At 46.2% G+C, this 25380-nt stretch overlaps 1 protein-coding gene across 4 annotated transcripts in view; it reads left to right on the top strand.

Annotated features, from left to right (window-relative positions):
* PLCG2 (phospholipase C, gamma 2 (phosphatidylinositol-specific)) overlaps positions 1–25380 on the top strand; it is a 140407-nt gene that overhangs the window by 55931 nt on the left and 59096 nt on the right. For 3 of the 4 annotated variants that reach the window (XM_005862579.2, XM_014536717.1, XM_014536718.1), the window contains 9 exons: positions 7540–7624; positions 9160–9243; positions 14067–14110; positions 15760–15832; positions 20967–21068; positions 21788–21906; positions 23352–23437; positions 24480–24600; positions 24995–25163. In XM_005862579.2, coding sequence (XP_005862641.1) covers positions 7540–7624; positions 9160–9243; positions 14067–14110; positions 15760–15832; positions 20967–21068; positions 21788–21906; positions 23352–23437; positions 24480–24600; positions 24995–25163 — 883 coding nt within the window. The remainder of the gene's footprint in view (positions 1–7539; positions 7625–9159; positions 9244–14066; positions 14111–15759; positions 15833–20966; positions 21069–21787; positions 21907–23351; positions 23438–24479; positions 24601–24994; positions 25164–25380) is intronic. The other variant, XM_005862580.2, reaches the window with a different exon arrangement.

Genomic DNA, 25380 nt, shown 5'->3' with positions numbered 1-25380 from the left:
GGTGACTCATAGTTGAGATTGGCACAGGGGTGGCAGGTGGAGCCTCCGGGCCCTCCCCTCGTGCGGTGGTGGTACGGGGTTGTTGGTTTTGTTCCCGAGTCCGAGTCTCCTTTATCTGTTGTCGGGAAGTGGTTCTCTCACTCAGTGTGGATCCTTCCTGCGAGTCCTTAGAGATCCATCTTTCCATCCGCTGGTCCAGAACCTTCCGTGGAGAGGAAGTCTGTTTCTGGACTCGATTCCTCTCTGTTCCCTCTCCCCACGCTCCCTCCCAGTGGCAGAGCCCAGCGTGTGGAAATCCCACCTTTCCTGTGGTTCTGGGAGGCCCCGAGGGAGTTTCTCAAAAGGAACTTTGACTTGACCAAGGGGCCAATGAAAGGGCACGGACTTCTGTTCTGCCAATTTCCCCTCCTTTCCTGTCGCCCACGACTAATTGCGTTTCCTGAAAGAAAACAAAGGAGCCACAGAAGCAAAGGAAAGACTCAGTGGGCAGGAGGCAGGCTCTGAGTGGGCCCTGCGCGGGTGCCTAGCCTCTGGGTGCTTTCCTTGGCGTGGGCACCTGCTTTCATTGTCAGCATCGCTGGAGACCAGCTGGCAGCAGCTGGCACTTGTGGAGAACTTGCTTTGCAGCGGCCACGGTGCTGAGCACTTTCCATCCCGAGGGGATGCTGATGGAGCGCTCTCGGACGGGGGAGCCAGGGACCCTTCTGTGACACGTTCAGGAACTTGTCTACAGCACCTCACCTGCTCAGGTGTGGCACAGGGTTTGAGGCTCACCCACCAGTACTTGACATTGCCTTTCCTTCTTCAGGCAAAAATCTTTCCTTCCCCACGCTGACCTAAAACATATTACTTAGTCTGTTTTATTGTGGTAAAATATACAGAACATAACATTTATCACAGACCTCCTCTCTGCTAAGGTTCTGGGCCAGCTGCCAGAAAGACAGATCTCTATGAAGGACTCTCAAGAATCCATCTGAGCAGGTGCACGCTTCCGTAAGATTAAGGGCATTCACTTTGTGCACTATCACCACCATCCGTCTCCAGAACTCTTCATCTTGTAACACTGAAACTCTGTCCCCATTAGACAATAAATCCCCGTTCCTCCTCCTCCCAGCCTGTGCTAACTTCTCTTCTGCCTTCTGTCTCGATGAATCCATACTCTAGTTATCTCAATATAAGTGGAATCTAATACTTTTTGTCTTGTTATGACTGGTTTGTTTCACTCAGCAACTCAAGATTTCTTCGCATTGTAGCATATCAAAATTTCTTTCCTTTTTTTTTTTTAATCCTCACCCGAGCATATGTCTATTGATGTGAGAGAGAGGGGGGAAAGGGCAGAGGAAGAGAGAGAGAGAGGAGAGAGAGAGAGAGAGAAAGAGAAAGAGAGAAAGAAACACTGATTGGTTGCCTCTCATATACACCCCGATTGGGGATCGAGCTTGAAACCTTTTGGTGTATGGGACAATGCTTGAACCAACTGAGCCACCCAGCCAGGACAGAATTTCTTCCCCTTTTAAGGCTGAATAATATTCCACACTTTGTTTATTTGTTTCTCTGTTGGTAGGTACTTGAATTACTTCCCTCTGTTGGCTATTGTGAGTATTGTTGCTGTGAAGATGGGTGTTTGAGTTCCTGCTTCTGATTCTTTTGTGCATTACCCAGAAGTGGAATTACTGGAGCAAATGACAAATTGCCATGCTGTTTCCATAGCAACCACAACCATTTTACATGCCCACCAACACAAGGGCTCCATTTTTTCCTGACTGCTTTGCCTACTCTTCTTATTTTCTTTCTTTCTAATCGCCATCCTAATGGTTGTGAAGTAGTATCTTGGGTTTTGATGTTCATACTCGTAATGACTAGTGATGTCGAACATCTTTTCATTATTTGTACATCTTCTTCAGAGAAATGTCTACTTGAGTCCTTTGCCCATTTAAAAATTTCACATTATGATTTTAATCCTTATTCAGCTTCCAAGCACTGACCCTGGGCTAGGTTCTACATAATCTTTTAGTTTTCATGTTTACACTTTCATTTATTGTTTTCTGTTTTAAAAATGCACATGGACTTTAAAAAAATCAGTAGCAAAACAAAGTTTACTAGATAGCACAACCCAGTGCCAAATGAATTTAGGACAACACGTTTCTCTAAGAGTCAGAAGAAGGAAGTGATGACATGTGGGTTCAAGTGCTTTGGGAAATCTTTAAGAATTGAGGAGGAATTTGATCTGGGAATTTTAGTTTGGGTAGGAATTAGATATGTAGACAAGACGATGAGGTCCTCCTGATGTCTTTCTGGGTGTTTATCCAGCCTGGTGGTCCTTGTTACTCTTTGCACTCTTTCTATTACTCATTGGTTGGTAGTTTAAGGTGTTCTCTAAATTTTCTCAAGTTCCATTGTGTGTCTATGCTTCTTGTACTTTATCTTTTCAAAAATTTAAATCATTTTTACTTTTTAAATACATAAAATAAAATTACAATATTATATTAGTTTCAGGTGTACATCCCAGTGATTAGACATTTGTATAACTTACTAAGTGATCATCCCAGTAAATCTCGTACCCATCTGACACCGTACATAGTTATTAGAATATTATTGACTATATTTCCTGTGCTGTACTTTATATCTCATGACTATTCTGTAACAATCAATTTGTACTTCTTAATCCTTTCACCTTTTTCACCTATCCTCCCAAACCCCTTTCTTATCTGGCAACCATCAAAATGTTGTCTGTATCTGTGAGTGTTTCTGTTCTGCTTTTTCAGTTATTTTGCTTTTTAGATTAAATGTTGATATGTATTTATTGCCATTTTATTGTTCATATTTTTAATCTTTTTTTTCTTCTTTCTTAAAGAAGACCCTTTAACATTTCATGTGTTATTGGTTTGGTGGTGGTGAACTCCTTTAGCTTTTTTCTTGCCTGGGAAGCTCTTTATGTTCTTCTGTTGTAAATGATAGCTTTGCTGGGTAGAGTAATTTTGGTTGTAGGGCCTTGCTTGGGTTTCTGTTGAGATATCAGCTGATAGTCTTGTGGGAGCGCCCTTGTAGGTAACTAACTGCTTTTCTCTTGCTGCTTTTAAGATTCTCTCTTTGTCTTTAACCTTTTGCATTTTAATTATGGTGTGAACTCTTCAGGTTCATTTTGTTTGGGACTCCCTGTGCTTCTTGGACTTGTATGTCTATTTCCTTCACCAGGTTAAGGAACTTTTCTGTCATTATTTTTAAAAATAGGCTTTCAATTTCTTGCTTTCTCTCTTCTTACAGTATTTTATTGTTCATATTTTTAATCTTTTTTTTCTTCTTTCTTAAAGAAGACCCTTTAACATTTCATGTGTTATTGGTTTGGTGGTGGTGAACTCCTTTAGCTTTTTTCTTGCCTGGGAAGCTCTTTATGTTCTTCTGTTGTAAATGATAGCTTTGCTGGGTAGAGTAATTTTGGTTGTAGGGCCTTGCTTGGGTTTCTGTTGAGATATCAGCTGATAGTCTTGTGGGAGCGCCCTTGTAGGTAACTAACTGCTTTTCTCTTGCTGCTTTTAAGATTCTCTCTTTGTCTTTAACCTTTTGCATTTTAATTATGGTGTGAACTCTTCAGGTTCATTTTGTTTGGGACTCCCTGTGCTTCTTGGACTTGTATGTCTATTTCCTTCACCAGGTTAAGGAACTTTTCTGTCATTATTTTTAAAAATAGGCTTTCAATTTCTTGCTTTCTCTCTTCTTACAGTACCCCTATGATGTGAATGTTGGTACACTTGAAGTTGTCCCAGAGACTTCTTATGCTATCTTCATTTTATTTGGATTCTCTCTCTCTCTCTCTCTTATTGGTTTGGTGGTGGTGAACTCCTTTAGCTTTTTTCTTGCCTGGGAAGCTCTTTATGTTCTTCTGTTGTAAATGATAGCTTTGCTGGGTAGAGTAATTTTGGTTGTAGGGCCTTGCTTGGGTTTCTGTTGAGATATCAGCTGATAGTCTTGTGGGAGCTACCTTGTAGGTAACTAACTGCTTTTCTCTTGCTGCTTTTAAGATTCTCTCTTTGTCCTTAACCTTTTGCATTTTAATTATGGTGTGAACTCTTTGGGCTCATTTTGTTTGGGACTCTCTGTGCTTCTTGGACTACTTATGTCTATTTCCTTCACCAGGTTAAGTAACTTTTCTGTCATTATTTTTAAAAATAAGACAAGAAATCTCTGATTTGATTCTCAGCTTCAGCTACTCTACTGTTGATTCCCTATAAATTATTCTTCATTTCAGTTAATGTATCCTTCATTTCTGACTCTTTTTTTTTTAAATGTTTACATGTCCTTTCTTATTCTGTTGGAATTCTCACTAAGTTCATTAAACATCCTTATAACCAGAGTTTTGAATTCCACATCTAGTAGATTGCTTGTCTTCATTTTGTTTAGTTCTTTTTCTGTAGTGTTGTTATGTTCTTTCTTTTAGGACATATTTCTTTGTCTCTTCATTTTGGCAGCCTCTCTGTGTTTGTTTCTATGTATTAGGTAGAGCTGCTACATCTCCCAGGCTTGGTAGAGTGGCCTAATGCAGTCGGTGTTCTGTAGGGTCCAGTGACACAGCCACTCCAATCACCCAAGCTAGGCACTCTAGGTGCGCCCCACCCTTGTGTGGGCTGTGCACCCCCTCCTGTTGTAGTTGACTCTTGATTGTTGTTGGCACATCAGTGGGAGGGATTTACCCCCAGGCTGATTGGCTGCAAGGACTTGCTGCGACCACTGACCACCATGGAGGGTCACCTGTGCGGGGGCCACCCCACAGAGCAGGACTTACTTCATTCAGCAGGGCTCTGGTGCTGCAGAGTCCGCCCATTGAATGTGTTTCTTGTGGAGGTGGTTGGTGGTGTTTTGATGTGGTCTCAAGCTGCATATGGATTTTTTTTAATGATGAAAGTCACTCCTGCTCATTATAGAAAATTTTTTTGGAAATTCTGGAAACTAGAAAACTTCATTTATATGCTTCCTTGTTCACATTTCCTTATTAAAATATAACTATACCTAAGCTTATATCCTGTTCTTTAATTAATTTTTGAATTTTGGAATAATTTTATATTTAGAGAGTTTTCATATTCCTCTCTGCCCAGTTTTCCCTGATGTTCACATCATACATTATGATGGTATATTGTCAAAACTGAGAAACTATCTTTGATATGTGACTATTAATTGAACTCTAGACTTCTTTGGAGTTCATTTTTCTGTCCCACCAACATCCTTTTCCTGGTCTGGGATCCAACCCAGGACCACACATTGTACTTAGTTGTTCTGTCCCCTTGGCCTCCTCTGGCCTGCACTTGCTCAATCTTTTCTTGTCTTTCATGACCTTGATAGTTTTGAGGAGCATGTCTCAGGTATTTTGTAGAATGTCCATCAATTAGTCTGATATGTTTTTCATAATTAGACTGGAGTTATATAGCCTGAGGTGATGGGTATTTGGGAAGACTATCACAGAAGTAAAAGTCTTTCAACACATCATATCAAGAGGAATATACTCTCAACATGGCTTATCAATGGTGATGTCAACTTTGATCACCTGGCCAAGGCGGTATCTTCCAGATTTCTCCTTTGTAAAGTTGTCCCCCTTCCATTCTTTGGGAATAACTCATCAAGTCTGGCCCTCACTAAAGGAGAAAAGAATTAAACTATTTTCACCTCATGTCATACTATAAGAACTTTTACATTTCATTGCAACTCTTCAGAAACACTATGTCAGTGCCTATGCTATAATTCAACCAATAGGAATTTGATATTTGGCTCAAAAAGTTGCCTTTTGTTTGTCATTTAGTTTGTGTCCAGCTTTTCATATTCCTACTGTCACAGAATGGTCTTCCAAGTGAACTTATGATGTGGCTCTCATGAGAAGCACTTTTGGGGTCACTGTAGGATTCTCAGCCTTCATGCCATGACCCCTCTGTCCCCTGTTGGTGGTAGTGTTCTGCTTTAGTTAAGTCTTCCCCTTGTTGTTGCTGCTCATGTTGGCTGGGGCTCCTTGAGGTCAGGGATCTGGCTGGTTCCACTCTAGTAGTGTTTGTTGGATGAACGAAACTCCTCCTTTTTCACTCCTAGACATAACATCTGGCACATGGAATGTTCTAGTATTGGACATTTTCATTATGACATTTCCAGGCCTGGGGAACATGGGTTAAAGGTTTTAACAGTATAATCTTGGCCAGATTTCCAGAGACCTCCCCTTTATGAGCCTTTAGAGTTCAGTTGTCTCTTATCTGGGAATTAGGTTCTAAGGTCAGTGTATAAGGTGAAAATCTCTCTGGTCAAAACACCCCTTGAGGAAACCCCTGCACCTTCTATGAGGGTCTCTAGAATTGCATTCCTCAGTTTGAGGTTCCCAGCGGCTGGAGTCCCACTGAGGGGGCAGCAGCCTGAAGGGCTGGTAGCAGATTGCCTCCTGGGTACATTTTTTACCCCCTTTGCCCTTGTGCCCTTGCACATAGACTGTATCTGTATATGCCCTGTGCACTCCTCGTGCTTCAGCCTGGCGGTGACAGAGGGGAGGCTGAGAGCTTTCATGGGGTTAACATTTGTGGCTTTGGCCCCTTGGGACCACCGGGGGGTCTTTAGCCACAGGTGTGCACAGCCGCCCCTGCAGACATTCTGCTTCACTGGACATTCTGGCTGGAACCCAAGAATTTGCCTTTCTGACAAATTCCCAGCTGCTGTTGATGCTTCTGGTCCAGGGACTCTCCTCTGAGCAGCAAGTTCCTAGAGCTGCCCGTTTTTAAATTGGATTGTTTGTCTTTCTTTTGTTTAGCTGTATGAGTACTTTATATTTTTGGCTATTAACCCCTTATCAGGCATGTCATTGGCAAGTATGTTCTCCCATACAGTGGGTTCCCTTTTCATTTTGATGGTGGTTTCTTTTGCTGTGCAGAAGCTTTTAATTTTGATGTAGTCCCATTTGTTTATTTTCTCCTTAGTTTCCTTTGCCCTAGAAGATGTATCCATAAACATATTGCTATGTGAGATGTCTGAGATTTTACTGCCAATGTTCTTCTCTAAGATTTTTATGGTTTCATGCCTTACATTTAAGACTTTTATCCATCTTGAGTTTATTTTTGTCTATGGTGTAAGTTGGTGGTCTAGTTTCATCTTTTTGCACGTTCAATTTCTGGGTTCTCTGTTCTGATCCATTGGTCTATATGCCTGTTCTTGTGCCAGTATCAGGCTGTTTTGGTTATAATGGCTTTGTAGTATAGTTTGATAGTGACCTCTCTTTAGTTTGAACCTTTGTGACATTTCATATCGGCAGAGGTTATCTGGTCATCTAACACCATGTTCTGCTCACTCTGTGTATCTCCTACATGGCCATGTCCCTGGCCTCCAATGAAGGGTAGAGATAAGCCTTGTGCACCGAGGTGTCACCCTAACCTTGAATCCAGGTCTCTCGTGCTCAGTTAACAGCTCTCGGCAGGGTCTTCTCCTGGAGGACTACCTGAGGCGGTAGCTGATGGGAATAGCCAAACCCTCCACTGTTGAAACCCCTCAAGGTTGACGGAGTTGGGTTTCTCTCTTTTGCAGCATCAGCCTCCGAGAGTTGAAGGCCATCTTGCCCCTGGTCAACTTCAAAGTGAGCAGTGCCAAGTTCCTCAAGGATAAGTTTGCGGTAAGTTTCGTGGCTCGGCCTGATAATTTTGTGACTCACAGCTACTTGTGCCTCCCACGTGAAGCCACTACGGGCCTGTGAACTCTGTGGACTGGTGCCCAAGAACGTCCTTCACCCCAGATCCTTCTTAGTCCAGACAAAGGAATCATGGGAAGATCTTGGTGACCATGTTCTCAATTCTAGCAGAGGACGTCATCTATGAAGACTGCTTATGCAGATGCTTGATTTGAAACACACTCACCAGCCCAACTTTTCCTTTCCTTCCCCACCCTGCAGCCCATTTCACTTCTAGTAATATGAACAAATGTGTTTGTTTTGGAAAATATTTTGAAAGATTTCTCATGCAGGTTGCCAGGGATGTAGAATTTTGTATGCAAGTCTTGATAGTGTAGTCATCAGAGTTGGTTCTTCTCTGTCCTTCCCTTCACTTCCCACCTATCAGTCTTCCCACCCACCTTTCCCCTCTGAACCTTTCCTCCCACCCACCCTGCCATCCACCCATTCCTCCTTCCACTCATCACTTAATTTCTTTATGTTCTTGTGTAACTAAGCTGTTGGTAGATTTGGGGCAGGTAAAGCCACTCCAGGAGTGATGGGGTAGAGGAGGTGAGGTGGGGTTTTTCCGAATGATGTAATGATGGAGATGATGTGGCGGCACACTTTCTGGCCCCAGTGAGATACCAACTCTTGTCAAGGAGCCCAACCACACTCCACCCCAGTATCCTCAGTTGGAGGACTCACATGGCCATGTCCACAGCAGCCCCAGTCATGGATTCCTCAGCCCAAGAAGCTCATTCGTTTTTGTACCAGTGAGCTCCTGGAAGAGTTAACCCACTTTATGGTTTATCAAGCCACCTTTTGATTTCCCCCCACACAATCTAACTAATTCAAAAAGATGAAAATGGAGAAGGGTGGGGATTGCAAGGAGAGAAAAGAGATGGGAGAAGCATTTACCATTGATTACTACTTAATTGGAATTTTGTTCTCTATCAAGCCTTCACTTGATGTTATCTAGTTCGGTCTCAGGGAAGTCTGAGGAGGGTGATGTTGGTTCTCCCATTTTACAGATGAAGAAACTGAGGGTCTGAAAGGGTCACGTAAATTTCCCAAAGCCATTAAGCAAATCAGGGGATAAGCCTTGACTGGAGTTGAGTTCCATATAATCTAAAAGCTTGGTTAGTTTTCTTACGCTTTGAAAAAATGACCTGTACAAAACTACCCTATAAATATGTCTAGATTTAAACATGTCTTTGATGCCCCCAAAAGGAGAAGTTCTCATTATGGCTCGTGGAATTCTGGTAGAGACTCTTCTCTTTTTGGGATCAATGGAAGGATTTTTCCTGGTAGGGTCCCTGGTGGCTATGTTCTTCAGACAGCTAAGTAGGAAGCTTGTGGACAGTTTGGGTTCAGAGGAATGCGGGTTGATTTTAGCCAGTGTTGTAGAAAGGTGTTCTGTTGCTGTAATCAGGGAAGAGGCATTCTTGTGGTCGACACCAACACTTGTGTGGTCATTTTTTTTTATTTTTTATTTACAGGAAATAGGCGCAAACAAAGATGAATTCAGCTTTGAACAGTTCCATCTCCTCTATAAAAAACTTATGTTTGAACAGCAAAAATCGGTAAGGTGATGCTTGAGCACATGATCGAATGATGTTTTTGTTTCCCCCGTGTTTCAAAGTCCAGCACGTTCCTAGGAAAACCAGAGACGTCTCCTTTCTGGTCGCAGAAATGGAAAGTGGGGATGACAGTGACATACCATTTTCACCTGTTAGACTGGCAGATGTTTTTAAAGGTGGTAGTTCATTGGGGAAAGTGTGGGGAATTGGTTTGCATACCTCCTTGGTGGGAATATGAGTGGCTGTACCTCCAATTGGAATGTAATCTGAATCTATTAAAGTAAAAAAGTTCACCAATTCTAACTGTATTATCTCATTTGGGAGGAAATTTATCAAATTATTAATAGTAACCATCTCTGGGTTGAGGGACTATGTGTGTGTGCCTTCTTTTTATACTTTTATTCGTTTTTATGAGAATATATTTTTAAGATAATATGCTATTTTAAAATTAAATTAAAAGGTCCTGTGAACTAGGTTCAGCGAACAAAAGCAAAGACCAAAAAGAAGGTTAAGATAGTATGCTAATTTAAATTTAAAATATATTTTGGTCTGACAGTGGCGTGTTGGGGACTCTGTCTTAGAGAAATGAAAGCACTGGGCCCTAAGGATGTGTCCCCAGGTTGTTTATCGTAGCGTTACTTCCTCGGGCAAAATACCCGGCACCATCTGGGTGCCTCTCGGTAGAGGACCAGCTGGTAAATCATGGTCCGGCCGTGCTGCGCAGCATCGTGCAGCTGGTGAAGACTTCCGAGTCCGTTGTGTTTCTGGATGTTCATGAAATTTTGTGAGGAAACCAGCAGCAGATTCATGTGAGGAGTTGGGTCCGATTTTTTGTAAAAACAAAACAGAATACAGTGACCCTCCTATATGTCATCTCTGTGTGTTTTTATGAAGAAGGAGAAAGTATGGAGGAATACATACCTCACATTTAATGTTGATTATGTGTGTGTTCTGGAGGAGTTTGGAAAGACCGGTAGGAGAGAGAATTGCATTTTTCTTTGTACACCTCAGTTTTCTTTGACTTGTTCCAAGTTGGTGTGTTACTTTTGCAATAAAAAAAAAGTCCCCAAAAGTATAAAGCTTAAAAAGTGTGCAATGCACAGAGCACAGTGCTTGGTGGGTGACATGCATGCCACAAACAGGAGCTGCTGCTGTTACTGTTGGCAGCGGGCTTTGCAGGTGGCAAAGGTGGGTTCAAAGCAGAGCTGAGAGGGAGCAGAGAGTAGGTGGGAGTTGGAGCCAGTGGCTTATCTGGTTTCTCCAATCAGCTGTGTGATCTTGGGCCAGCCACTGACCACTCCCAGCCTCAGTCTTCTCATCCGTGTAATGGGGGTGGTGATCCCTGCACCACAGGGCTCTGAGGAGGACTAAATGAGGGGTTGGGTGTTGAGTGTGCAGTCATTTTTAAGGGATGAGTGTGAAAGTCGCTAGAAGACAGTTTTTAAAAAAAATTATATTTTAATTTCAGAAAGGAAGGGAGAGAGAGATAGAAACATCAATGATGAGAGAGATGGAGCCAGTGGCTTATCTGGTTTCTCCAATCAGCTGTGTGATCTTGGGCCAGCCACTGACCACTCCCAGCCTCAGTCTTCTCATCCGTGTAATGGGGGTGGTGATCCCTGCACCACAGGGCTCTGAGGAGGACTAAATGAGGGGTTGGGTGCTGAGCGTGCAGTCATTTTTAAGTGATGAGTGTGAAAGTCACTAGAAGACAGTTTTTTTAAAAAAATTCTATTTTAATTTCAGAAATGAAGGGAGAGAGAGATAGAAACATCAATGATGAGAGAGAATCATTGATTGGCTGCCTCCCATACGCCCTCCACTGAGGATTGAGCCCGCAACCTGGGCATGTGCCCTTGACTGGAATCGAACCCAGGACCCTTCAGTCCACAGGCCAATTCTCTATCCACTGAGCAAAGCCAGCTAGGGCTAGAAGACAGTTTTAATCGCCTTTTACATGCAGGCTGGCAGGCCGGCCACAGGGTGAGGCCCCTTGATAGGTGACCAATGACCATGAGATTTTGGATGTCTCCAAGGAAGGGAAGTGGGAGAAGCATTTCCTGTGTGTCTAGATTGGGCAGAAATATATTATTTTATAGAGTATAAACTTCCAGTGCACTGTGTTTACTCCCCGCTCCCCACATATATAAGGATTAGTTCTTGTTTTGCCAAAAAGAATGGAAAGATTATAGGTATTGGGAGTTGAAAGACCCAGATTCCAGCCCCAACTTGACCTCTAACTGACCAAGTGGTTTGGGGGAAGCCATCTTTTTCCTTCTCACTCAAGCATCCTCTATAAAATGAAGGTATCAAGTCAGGTTACTGGTTATAAAACTTTTAAAACTATGTACTCTCCTCCCCCTTTTAATATGGAACCTTAATAAAATGAAATCTATTGCACAAAAGCTGATCCAAACACTTCTTAGGTTAAAATCCGTAAGCTTTATTTATAGTCAGTGCTTGAGAGCGATGAAGGTGTTTCGATGGCAGTGTACCTTCGAAATCCAGAATAATGACAACTGCTGTCTCAGGCAATTGACCAGGACTGAGAACAAAGCTTGATTCATTCAAGATAAGTGATTGCAAAGAACAGTGTTTGTAATCAGTTGCCTTGAAATTTCAGGAGTGAAATTTTAGGATGCTGTCTCAGGGGACAGATGGCAGGCAAAGCTTGAGAATAAGGTTTTCAAAACAGCTACTTCGGCTGCCAGCACAGGTTAACCGCTGGATAGTCTCCATGGTGATAAAATTCCACAAGAGAGGTATTTCAACCTGCACCTTCCAGTATGGGTCTTTCTAAGGCTAATTAATGTGTGTGTGTTGAGAGGGAGAAATTGGAGTCCCCAGATCCTCTGGGGGTTCCCTAGATTGCCCAGTTTTGGGGGAAAGACGCCTGTACAGAGGTTGCCTTTGGCGGCCACAGCGCCACATTCAGCATGCATGCATTCAGCTGTACTTGGCCTAATGGTTTTAAATGTTTTTGAAATGAATTGCCTACATTTAAAAGTTGGGAGATTTCATATTAAACTCCAGATTTTTAGCTTCTCTCGAAATACACTGAGATCTGACTATCTACGGGTCCTGCGTTCCAGTGCTGACCTCTGAGTAGAAAGGAGGCATGCATTCCCTGGTTGCCCCCGCCTCACCCGCAGCCAGCTTTCTGCTAATCTCTGTTGCCTACCTGGCCCTGAAGACTTTCTGGGTTGGCAAACTCTGGTCTCCACCATTGGGTGGTATTACTGTCCAGTTTGGCCACTGCATATATTAATTCAGTGACTTGGAATTTGAATATCAAAGCCCCAAGCTCTTTAGATAGTTGCTGGCTGACTTGGGAAACTGCAGTGCATTTGTGGTAGGTAATTGCCCCTCCCCTGTTAGCATATAACTTACTTCCTGAGCTCTCCCTGGGAGCAGGACAGAGAAAAGTATTGGTGGTGCTCTTAGGGGCTCAGCTGGATTTCTTGGGCTCCTTGGGGAGACAGGGCTGTTTATGGTGATTGATACCCCGCCCAGACCCAAATCCAGGGAGTGGGTTCTTGCTCATCAGTAGCTGTAGGTTTCCAACTTGAGGTTGTCAGTTCTTCTGTGTATCTACCCACCTGCTTATGCTGCTGCTTTCAAGCTTCAGGGCTTCCAAAAGTTTGACAGCAGCAGGAAGATAAGACTTGTAATTCCATGTGTGTCCCCCTGGTGAGGGGCTATACTTCTAACCTGGCTATAATAACAGGATTATGAACACAGATCATAGCTAACATTTTCTAAGTGTGAACTCTATGCTGGCTGCTGTGCTAAGTGTTTTCCATGCATTTAATGCTTCTCACAACCCTGTGAGAGAGTTATTGTTATCCCATTTTACAGATGAACAAACTGAGGGTCAGAGAGGTTACTTGCTGGAGGTCATACAGCTAGTAAGCTGAACTGGGGTTTGAGTTCTCCTGATTTTAAGTTTTTAAACTTTGAATAAGGGAAATGTCCAACACGTACAAGCAGGGATACTAGTATCACAAACCCCCATATATTCAGCAATGATCAATCAATTCATGGCCATTTTATTTCATCCATGCCCTTACCCACTTCTCTCTTCTCAGGATTTTTGTATAAATCTTCCCTTAAATATTTTAATAGAATACTCTGAAATTTTAAGGACTTGAAATGTAGCAATGAGAGTATAGGAAAGTTGGTGTGTTCACTGGTGGGGGTGTCGGTTAGGACAGCTGTTTGGAGAGCCAGTTGATGGAATCTACTGAGGTTCATGTGCACACCCCACATCCAAGTGTTTTCCTGGCTAGGAGTCTACCCAACAGAAACACTGGTGCACGTGGGCAAAGATATATATAAGGACCTTCTTTATAAGACTGGATATAGTAGCAGAAAATTGATACACATGTTATGGAATGCAATGTGGGTTTTCAAAGTAATGAGGCTGGACTATTTGAGGTTGTAGAATCATATTTAAAGCTTGAAACAGCAGCAGGAAGTTGGGAGACATGACATAATATATTATGATTAGATATAATTAGACTAATCTCCATAACGTAAATTCTAGAAGGAAGCCTACAAAATCATTAAGAGTGATTGATTCTCAGGAATAAGATGATGACAGAGGTCAGGACTTCTGCCTTTTGCTTCATACGTTCTGGTTGTATTTGACTATTTACAAGTCGCTCAGATTACAATGATAATTTCACAGAAAAAAATGTCTATTCATTTGCATTAACAAGTCACACAAATGATGGTGTTAATATTTAACCCCCCAAATCTGTCCATTTGCATTTAGTGGCTTCACTTGTTGACTATTCTTGTTTTGTGTGTGTTTTCCATTTCAGATTCTTGACGAATTCAAAAAAGATTCCTCCGTGTTCATCCTGGGGTGAGGCACCTCTTCTGGGTTATGGTTGTTCAGGGTGGCTGAGCCGGTTATTGGTGCCCTTCGGGGTCCTCCCAGTCCAGCTGGCGGCTCTGGGAGGGTCGCCTCTGTGGGTGGGCACTGGGGGCGGGGGTCCGTCTATCCGGGGATTGGGCATGCCGACCCTGTGGCATGGAGACACAGGAACAGTAGCAACAGAGTGTGTGGAGTGTTGGCTGGGGAGAGCCTGAAGGTTCTGTAGAGAAGCCTGCGTGCTTTAGGACCTCCTTTCTTGGGGTGTGCTTCATAGAACATGACTGGTGAAGAGGTTTTGTGTGGGTTTTTTTTATACAAATTAAAACATTGTTAGTACCAAGTGAGTTTTGGAAATTCCTGGGTAAGAAGGTTTAACTGGATTAAAGAGGGGAAGCATGTAAAGTGCTCCACATGGTGTGTGGCAAGGACCTGTATACAGTGATAATGATGTTATGAAAAAGTAAGTGCTGCGGGACTTGTCAGGACCTTCACTGCGGGACCGGGGTCCTAAGTAGGGGATGTATACAGTATTCTGTGCTCCCCAGCCTGTGTGCCCGGGGAGAAAGGTTTACCATGGAGTTAACAGCACCTCGAACATGCTTTGGACCTGCTTTTTTGGGACCACCCTCATTGGTGCGGACACTCTGGCACTGATTCCCTCTGTCACTTTCTAAACCAGAAGCCCCAAGACTTCAGAGTGTATAAAAACCAAACCTGATGTTTATGTCGTATTTTAATGAAAAGACTAATGAATTAAGGAAAAGCTGTGAAGCAATCGTAGGAGGCTTGTTCGCATAGATGAGTGGAAAATGCACTTGTAATGAAAGACAACAGACTTGTGGACGCCGAGTGTTTAGTACAGGGAGAAGCCTAAAGCATGTTTTTCTCCTATATTTTGAAAAGTCCCCACCCCCACCCCACTGGCAAGTGCTCAGGGACGAGTACGAATCTCGCCGGGCAGCTGTTCTGCAGGATGCACTTCGTAGGAACCAGGTTGCCTGTGCCGGTCAGGGGGGCCCAGCGTTTTGATAGCCATGAGCAGCCCCTCCCCAAGGCCATCGGTCATCAAGCTGCTGGCCGAGGGGGCGTCCCCTTTATTCAGGGTGAAGGGTTCCCTCATCCTAAATGGAAAATTCTCCAACAGCGGGGCTCTGCTTGCTCCACGGCCAGGTCCTGCATGTTCCCGCTGATGCTCGCCACCCGCCCAGGGTCCAGGGGGCTTCATCCGGCCCCCAGTCCTGCTTCGGAGCCCCTGGCTCAGCACACTCTGCATTGTGGCTTCTAAGGAGACGCTTTGATGTGGCCCCAGCTCCCCTTAAAGTCTGTTCACACCCAGTCTCCCCATGCATTTGCTGGGCACACGCATATCCGTGCTCTCCTTCCCTCCCCCCTCCTCCTTCCTCAGCACTGGAACCACCTAGGAGCAGCTAAATGCAGGTTCCAGGGCCCACCCTCCAATGCTTAGAGGTCAGGAATGTCATCTAGGCCACCTTTGTCTTCCCGTTGACAAGCCTGCCCCTGGCACAGAGGAGGGTCTTGCCAGCGTGTCTGGGTGGCAGGCCGCCTGCTGGCAGGAATGGCCTCTTGACTGCTGACGTGTGTCCCTCTCTAAACACCCTCTCTTTCCCCGAGGGCAGCAGTACTGACCGGCCGGATGCCTCCGCGGTTCACCTGCATGACTTCCAGCGGTTTCTCTTACATGAACAGCAGGTGAGAGAACAGAAGGGTGCAAGGGGGGCCGGGGGGAGCTTCCTGGATGGTTTCTCACCATCTCACCACCTGCCCTGTGTCTTCATCTGGCCACCTGTGGTCATGAGCAGTTTAGTCTCCCTGCCCAGTGCCTCTTTGCTTTGCTGTCTTAGCCTCTGGAACGAGGACAGCCCCACAATTAGCTCCTTTTCAAGGCGCAAATTGAGGACGGGCAAGAGGGAGAATTTTTCTCCGTAGACAGGCAGGCTGAGGCCTCCAGGCAGGTGCGCCTCCCCTGGCTGGCTTCCCCTCCGGCTCCTGGCTCAGCTTAGCTTCCCTTCCCCAGGAAGCCTTCTCTGACTGATGGAGGATGTGACTAAGGCGGTGAGCCTGCGAGGTCCCCTGGGGCATATGTGAGCACAGTTGTCTAACGGGTGACACGTGGGAAGAAGTCTCCTGGAGTGTTAACGTCCAGGCTCCAGGCTCCAGGCTGGTGGCAGGGGCCGTGAGTTTTGTGGGGGGTCGTGAGTTTTGTGGGGGGTCGTGAGTTTTGTGGGGGGCAGTGCTTTTCCACTGGCGGCTCTGCCCCCCAGGGGATGCCTGGAGACAGCTTTGGTTGCCACAACTGGGGGTGCTAATGGCATGTGGTAGGTAGAGACCAGAGATGCTGCTCAACAGCCTCACGCGCACAGGTCAGCCCTCCCGCAGCAAGGAATGACCCGGCCCCAGGTGCTAATAGGGCGCAGCTGAGAAACTGAGTTAGGCCAAGAGAGAGCTGAGCTCCTCGCACTAGCTGTGCGGCCTTGGGCAGCAGTCTGACCTTTCTGTACCCCAGTTTTTTAATGGGGGTGAGAACCCCGCCTCTCAGAATGGTGGGGGTCAGAGAAGATGGTATTGATCTCTGTGTATAGCTGGTGGCAGGGGCCGTGAGTTTTGTGGGGGGGCATGAGTTTTGTGGGGGGATGTGAGTTTTGTGGGGGCAGTGCTTTTCCACTGGGTGGCTCTGCCCCCCAGGGGATGCCTGGAGACAGCTTTGGTTGCCACAACTGGGGGTGCTAATGGCATGTGGTAGGTGGAGACCAGAGATGCTGCTCAACAGCCTCACGCGCACAGGCCAGCCCTCCCGCAGCAAGGAATGACCCGGCCCCAGGTGCTAATAGGGCGCAGCTGAGAAATAGGCCAAGAGAGAGCTGAGCTCCTCGCACTAGCTGTGCGGCCTTGGGCAGCAATCTGACCTTTCTGTACCCCAGTTTTTTAATGGGGGTGAGAACCCCGCCTCTCAGAATGGTGGGGGTCAGAGAAGATGGTATTGATCTCTGTGTATATGCATCTACATGCATAATCACATATCAGTGTTTTATTTATATCACTGGAGTCTCATTTACATTTTCTCTCTTTATTTAATTTTTTGTTTTCTGATAGACTACTTTTTTAGAGTAGTTTTAGGCTCATAATGATACTCAGTTCATTTATATTTTAAAAAATCTTTGTATTGCAAAATGTTTTAAACATGTGCAAAAATAGCCAAGCTGGCATAGAGCCACCATGTGCCCAGCACTCCAATTCATCATTTATGAACATGTGCCAATTTTATTACATCTGTCCATCTCATATCCCTGTCTCCCTCCCCTTCCCCTTCTTTTTGTGGCCCGGAAAATTCTAAAGTAAACTGCAGTGTATCATTAAGACAGTGTGTCATTTCACTTATAAATCGTCAGCTTGCCTCTCTCATGAAATGGACTTTTTTTAAAAAGCATAATCATAACACTGCTATTGTACCTTGCACACGCAACTCTAATTTCTCTGTCATCCAATACACAGCCCATGTAAAGATTTCTCTGATTGTAGAGAAAACAATGAACAGACACACACTTTTGCGCAGGGCAGCCACACGTAGGGCCCAGGCAATGGCTGTCGCTACTGTAACGTGATGAATGGTGACTGAGGACATTGAGGTGTCATGCTTTGTCCATGTGGGGGTTGAGTGCGAGTGATCAAGAGAGGGCTTATTTGCTCAGCCTGAGCTACCACCAAGGAAAAGTAAAAGGAAGGGGGATAAGTGAGTTCTCTTTGGCACAATTACACCCTCAGTACTCAGCTGCCAGTGCAGTGAAGCAGAGAGAGAGGTGTATGGTTTCCTTGCACTGAATTACTCACTTACACACACACACACACACACACACACACACACACACACATATACATATATTAGAGGCCCGATGCACAAAATTCATGCAAGAGTAGGCCTTCCTTCCCCTGGCTGCTGGCACCGGCTTCCCTCTGGCACCTGGGATCCGGGCTTCCCTCACAGCCCCGGCTTCATCTGGAAGGTGGTCTGGAAGGACATCCGGTCTAATTAGCATATTACACTTTTATTAATATATATATATATATTTGTTGTTGTTGTTAGTCCTCACCATGCTTTCCATTACTTTTTAGAGAGTGGAAGGAGGGGTAGAGTCAGAGAGAAACATCGATGTGAGATAGGTACATCAATTAGTTGTCTCCTGCACATATCCTGACGGGCTGGGGCTGGGGATCTTGCCTGAAACCTAGGTATGTGGCCTTGACTGGAATCAAACCCGTGACCCTTCAGTCTGCAGGCCGATGCTTTAACCAGTGAGCCAAACCAGCTAGGGCATAATGATATTTTTATTGATTTCAGAGAGGAAGGGAGAAGGAGGGAGAGATAAAAGAAACATCAGTGATGAGAGAGAATCATTTACTGGCTGCCTCCTGCATGCCCCCTGCTGGGGATCGAGCCAGCAACCTGGGCATGTACCCTGACCGGGAATTGAACCATGACCTTCTGGTTCATAGGTCAACTCCCAGCCACTGAGTCACACTTGCCAGGCCAATTACTCACTTTTGTAGGGAGCTAGTGACGTGTTACACACATATATTCATGGCCAAAGGCTTTTCTGAAAGAAAGGGTTTATTGAGCCCAACGCCGGCCAGAAAAGGGCCAGGGCCTGGGGCATGCAGCCTGTGCAGCCGGCAGCAGGGCTGGTGGGAAAGACGGTGCTCGCTGTCCTGGAGCTGAGGGGCTCGTCTGGGAAAACAGTGCAGGGAAGAAAGGTGTAAGTTGCTTAGAAAGAAGGCACATTGGCTGTAGATAAAGGGGGTGGGAGAAGGTGAAGCGGGCTGATTCTGGGGAAGGGCAGAGTCTGAAAAGAGGAAGTGAATGCTCCTTGGATTGGTGGTGGGAAGCAGTCAGAAAGTTCATTTGTAAACGAGAGGCGGAGGCGCCTGGTGGTCAGCGGCACCTGGCTGTCCTCTTTAGGTAATGGTGGGAATGGCCACCTGGAAGTGTATTCACGGTTTCAACACGCACGCAGGATGGCCACGCAGTCTTTTGTTGGTTTTGCCCTGCATTTAACGGATTAACCTGTTTTGTCCCTTCCTTCCACCCTCCAGTTGGCTGTTACAGCTCAGAATTTTCTCCTTGTCAGCAGTTACATGGCTAACCTCCTGGGGACAAGTGGCCTTACATCCCAGAATTCACCACCCAGTGCTGCTTAATTTTATTACAGGGGAGAATGACAAGCTCTCCCCATCCTCATCCCCTCCTGCCCCCACCTCCTTCCACCCCCAGCCCCTTCGCTGCGCTGTCCTCGGAGATCAGGGATACAGGCTGGAGCTCTTCACATGCAAGACAGCCCCTGAGCATCTGTGTGAATGTGATAGGAGCGCCAGGCATGATGACAGAGATGGGGACCCTGAGCCATCAGCTGGCTGACCCTTAATGTCCCATGTGCTGGTGCTCTGTGGGGTGACGGCATGAAGCAGAGCCAGTCACTGAGGACATCTGTTTGGTGTGATGGATGCTCACATGTGGGGTAGTCACTGTAGCACGTGGTGTGTAAACTAGTACAAGTTTTCTAGAAAGTGCTTTGGCAATATGCAATTAACATGAAAACTTTGAAAAAAGGCTAACATACTTTGATTAAATAATTGCCCTCCTAGGAACTTACCCTAGAGCAACAACAGCAACATTTTCAGCAGAAATGAAAACTTGGAACTAATCTAAATTTCCGTGAAGGGACCAGTTTACTATGCTCTAGTCGAGCTGTGGGAGGGGTGGGCCACACTATAGAAAGGGGGTGAAGAGGAAGACCCCAAAACTTATGTGCCTGAGTTGGTCTCAAGCTCAACGTTGGGTCAAGTTCTTTAATGACTCGACATCTCAGTTTCCCCATTTATAGGATGAGGAGAATAGTAAGTATCTCCTGGGGTTGATGAGGAAGCTTTGTAGAAGGAAGGAGGAAGCTTCTGGCCTTGAGGGGACATCGAGGCCTAGCATGGCCTTTGCATAAAGGATCCTACAATTTGAGTCTCATGTTTTAATATTCAAAGATTTTATCACTTCTGTGTTCAAACGAACTGGCTGTTCCCCAGTCGCCCAGCTGTTTTGTGTCCCTTATCCAAGTAGATTTGCAAGAATCAACAGCAAGGCTCATTGTTGACGTGCACCCACATTGCCAGGGGGGGCCATTTCTCCGCCACCTCATTTGTGTCTGTCCTTCAGCTCTTCTCTCTTTCAGACATCCTGGCCCGACCCTTTTCACCCAACCGCATACACATCTGACAGCACATTTGCTTTCATTGTTCTTACTGATAGAGGCTTTAGAATACTCGTAGCCTGGAAAGCATTAGTCAAAGTTGAGTGTGTGGGTCCTGTTTCCTCCCTGTGCTGATGAATACTTGGGGGGTTAGGGTTTGGAGAGGAACACAATAAAGTTACTTTATAGTATTCATCCTCACGGAAACTCTGTGCAAGGATATTATTACTCCACGTAAGCAGTGATGGCGAACCTTTTGAGCTCGGCGTGTCAGCATTTTGAAAAACCCTAACTTAACTCTGGTGCCGTGTCACATATAGAAATTTTTTGATCTTTGCAACCATAGTAAAACAAAGACTTATATTTTTGATATTTATTTAACATATTTAAATGCCATTTAACAAAGAAAATCAACCAAAAAAATGAGTTCGCGTGTCACCTCTGACAGGCGTGTCATAGGTTCGCCATCACTGATGTAATGGATGCAGAGGAGCAGACAGTGTATGTGCCTTGCTGGGGTCAGCCAGGCGAGTCGCCCCCATGGTCTGACATTGCTCCTTTTGGTGATTTCTTGTTTTCTTTGTCATTCTAAGGAACTTTGGGCTCAGGATGTGAACAAAGTCCGTGAGAGGATGACAAAGTTTATCGACGACACGATGAGGGAAACTGCGGAGCCCTTCTTGTTTGTTGATGAGGTGAGTGGGCTCCTTGTGAGCTGTTCGTCAGGGGCTGGTTTTCCTCAGTCTTTCCTTTTACTCCTTGTCTATTGACCTCGTTTCCTGGGTGCGTTTCGTGTTTTTGCCACTAGAGGGCGTCTATTGCCCAGGAGCGCATTGTAAACACCAAATTCAAAGGTTTTGGGGTTCCTGTGAGCTGTTGAAATGGTTGCACTTGGCCCTGAGTGAGGCAGCAGGGGAGGTAAGACTGAGGGAGAACTGGGAGCTCCTGTTATCTGTAAGGTTGTTCCCAGGAAGCAGAGTGTTACCCCAGTGTCACTCAATCTTCTGATTTTTTAAAAAAGGGTCAAGCATTGGCATATGACATTTCCTGCCTTTTAAATGTTATGATACAATGTTAATGTTTTGTTTATCAAGTTGGCGGGTTCACAAATGTTTATGGTATGATTACACCTTAAAACTTATTATATATAGGAAGCATATACTCTTGTAGTAACAAATATTTTAGGGTACACATTAATAAGGGAAACATTGTGTAGGTCAGTGGCACATGCGTCAGTACAGCCTGTGGTTCTGTGAGTCTCTGCGTGGAAACGTGGGTCAGACGGCCTGGAGACTATCTGCAGTTAACGTGTCAGAGCTACCGCTTCCCGGTGTGGGTCAGACCAGAAAGAACCAGATATCACCCTCCTCATCTTCCATCGTGATGATCCGATCTTTGTGTTTGTGGTACCTAGTTCCTCACGTACCTGTTTTCACGGGAGAACAGCATTTGGGATGAGAAGTACGACGTGGTGGACATGCAGGACATGAACAACCCCTTGTCTCATTACTGGATCTCCTCGTCACATAACACGTGAGTTTTGCCACCGGCCTGGGATGGGGTTGCCCATGAAGGGCGATACGGCGGACGTTCCAGTGCGCCGCTTTGGCAAAGCGTGCAGGTAGAGCGCAGGGACACGCTGCTCAGACTGGAATAAACAAACGCTTCTGGAAGGGGTCGGGGAATGCTCCCCTCTTTCCCAGTTGGCATTGCAAGGATCATCCTTTTTCAGTGGCCCTAAGAAGCCCATCAGCAAAGCTGGTTTGCACGGTTTGGACAACTCATAGTAGCCACAGCAAAGCAACTGAATTAGTCACTGCACTGATATTTACTGTCTACCCTGTGCTTGCTGGGTACTGGGGATATAGCAGTGAGCAAGGTAGGACAGAGCAGCACTGCTGTCATGTGCTTGGAGGGGAAAAGACCTCTTTTGAGTCTTAAAAAAGGAAAGAAGTTGGTGAGAGGAGAACAGGTGGTGAGGAGAGGAAGATGGTTTTAGACTGAGGCGTAGCATGTGCAAAGGTCCAGGGGCAGGAGGGACTGAGAGGGGTCTGTTACGGGTTGAGTGGAATCTTTAAGTGGCAGCAGGGGGTGGGGGGCAGTGAGGACCACTGGTGGCTTTTAAGGCAGAGAGCAATATGCTCCAATATACATCTTTGGGAGATTGCCTTGATTGCTAAAAAGAAAATAGACGGGAAGAGAGAGATGATGTTTCACTCAAGTTTCACTATTTAGTCTGCCTTATAAGGTGGGAGGGTGCAGTCCTTGGATCCTGGGCACCCGAAGAGCAGCAGATTTGTGGTTTCCCAAGTGTCATTCCAGGCAGGAGTTTGTGAGAAAGCCCTACGCTTATCTCCAGGCACTCTGGGAGGTACAGTCTGGCTCAGGGGCAGATTGACTTAATAGTTCTCTCTTCCCCACCATGCCCATTGATCTAAGAGTTGCGTTTAGCGTGGTGAATTCTACCAAACCCAGAAGACATTTAAGGAACATAAACTCTTCAAAGGGGGAACATGGTGAGGAGGAAAGTGCATAAAAATATGTATTTTTACGTCTGGTGGACATAGTTCATAGCATAGTAAATTCCACCTATAGTTGTTGGCCACCTACCTCTTCATGGCTGGCTCCTTGATATCAAAATGCTGGCCCATCTCTGCCCCCTTTAGATTGAGGGCCAGTGGGTAGCCAAGGGAGGGTTGTTAATTTATCAGCCACCATTAATCTCACTCCTGACACCCTTTGACCCAGTTCTCAAAAGAACACATGGTCTTGACCCCACACTTGGATCACCAAGGTGGTTATTGCTCACATCTTGTGATGGTTGCCTGAGTCTAAGGCGTGGCCACACAATGGCAAGTGTCTGGCCCAGATCCTAACCGCGGGTCTTTCTAGACAGGAAGAACTCAGGCCTTTGGGAGCTTGGGCTGAGAAGTTCCCCAAGGACACCCTGAGGTGCAGGCCCGCCTCCTCTCCTTCAGGTACCTCACAGGTGACCAGCTGCGGAGTGAGTCGTCCCCGGAGGCGTATATCCGCTGTCTGCGCATGGGCTGTCGCTGCATTGAGTGTGAGTAGCCTTTTCCTGGTGGAGATAACACCTACTGAGAATTGAAGCCAGTTGTCACTGCCAACAAGTCCTCAGCTCTTTGGCGCCCCCTACAGGCCAAGAGCCCAAGTCGCTCTCTGGGTCCAGAGCCTGGAGCAGGCTGGTGCTGGGGAACCATGTGGCTGTTCAGTGACTTCTGCTCCCTCTTGCTGAGCCCACCTGCCCCTCAGCTGGCTCAGCCATGGATGCCATCCTGACCGTTCTTGTCATGGTTGCTCACAGACACCCCAATACAGGTGACTCCAAGCACCTGCACACACCCAGGACCCAGCTCTTCCTCCCTCCTCCTCACCTCTTGTTCCTGGCCTGACTTGACCACCAGAGGCTCAAAGGGGTATTAGGCTGGGAAAAGACACAAACCACCTATTTAGGCTCCAATTTTATTTTAAATAAATTCATCATAGTATGAAACTCTAACAGCAGTTATTTCTACAGCGTGTTGCCTAGTTTATACTTTCCCCCCTCAGGAAAGAGCAAATGTGAAAAAATTAAGTTTGAAACTGTCAGCTCCTGTTATCTCTGGGGGATGAAGATATAAGGATGTTCACCTTCTACATAAGCTAGTTCTGTTTGAATATTTTACTGCGAACCTTTAAGGATAAATTGTCACATTGCTGCATATTATTTCCACTAGCAGAAAAAGCAAGCCAAGGTTTAGACAAGTAAAATCAGAAAATAAAACACAATGTAAATATCCTTTTCGAAGAGAAACATTTAAAGTAGTTTCTTTTGGACAAATGTATTGCATTACAAAAGGACCTTTAATTAAACAACTAAAATCTCCCCCATCACCGCACAGGTAACACATGTGCACAGGTAACACCCGTCCGCATGTTGGTGCCGCTGAGTGTGATTATTAGGTTTGGCTCCCATGTTCTAGCAACTGAGCTGGCGTGGGGGTCAGGGCTGAGTTCGTGGCTGGCCGGGCACATGTCCGCCATCAGTGCGCTTATGAGGTGGAGAGTGATGGACAGGTGGTGAGGCTGCCCGCTTCTCCCCTCAGTGGACTGCTGGGACGGGCCCGACGGGAAGCCCATCATCTACCACGGCTGGACCCGGACCACCAAGATCAAGTTTGATGACGTTGTGCAGGCCATCAAAGACCACGCCTTTGTCACCTCAAGGTCGGTTTGTCTGACTTCCAGGTGCTTCACTTTTAAGGGAAAGGAAGCAAAGGTTGAGCAGACAGAGACCCCTCCCTCTGCCCACACACAAACACACACAGAGATACAAACACACCAGCCTGGGCTCCATCCTGAGCCAAGTCACTACTGAGTCCTCAGCCGAGTGATGGAGCCCCCTACAGGTCAAGAGCACAAGTCACTCCCTGGTTCCAGAACCTGGAGGAAGCTGGTGCTGGGAAACCATGTGGCTGTTCAGTGACCTCTGCTCCCTCTGCCTGAGCCCACCTGCCCTCTGCTGGGCCGGCACAGTTGGGGTCCCCAGCAGCTCTGCCAGGCAGGCACAGGCGGGGTGCCTGCCCCCCTTGCTGAGCTGGCCGGCCCCTGCCGCCCGCAGCTTCCCCGTGATCCTGTCCATCGAGGAGCACTGTTGTGTGGAGCAGCAGCGCTACATGGCCAGAGTGTTCAAGGAGGTATTTGGCGACCTGCTGCTGACAAAGCCCACGGAGGCCAGTGCTGACCAGCTGCCCTCGCCCAGCCAGCTGCGGGAGAAGATCATCATCAAGGTAGGCGGCCTCGGGCTGCTGTCACTCATTCGGGAGAGCCAGAGGCTCAGGGCCCAGGCTCCAGGTCCCACTGCCCCGGCTCACATGGCTCTCCTTACTACCCAGTGACCCTCACAAGGTCATTTAGCCTCTGGGTGCCTCTGTGTTCTCGCTGGTCTGGGAGGGGGTGGGGATACTAATAGAACCCACATGGCTGGTGAGCTGTGAGCATAATGTG

Source organism: Myotis brandtii, unplaced genomic scaffold (genome assembly GCF_000412655.1).
Source record: "Myotis brandtii unplaced genomic scaffold, ASM41265v1 scaffold165, whole genome shotgun sequence".
Taxonomy (NCBI): domain Eukaryota; kingdom Metazoa; phylum Chordata; class Mammalia; order Chiroptera; family Vespertilionidae; genus Myotis; species Myotis brandtii.
This window is presented reverse-complemented; position numbering and strand designations above follow the sequence as displayed.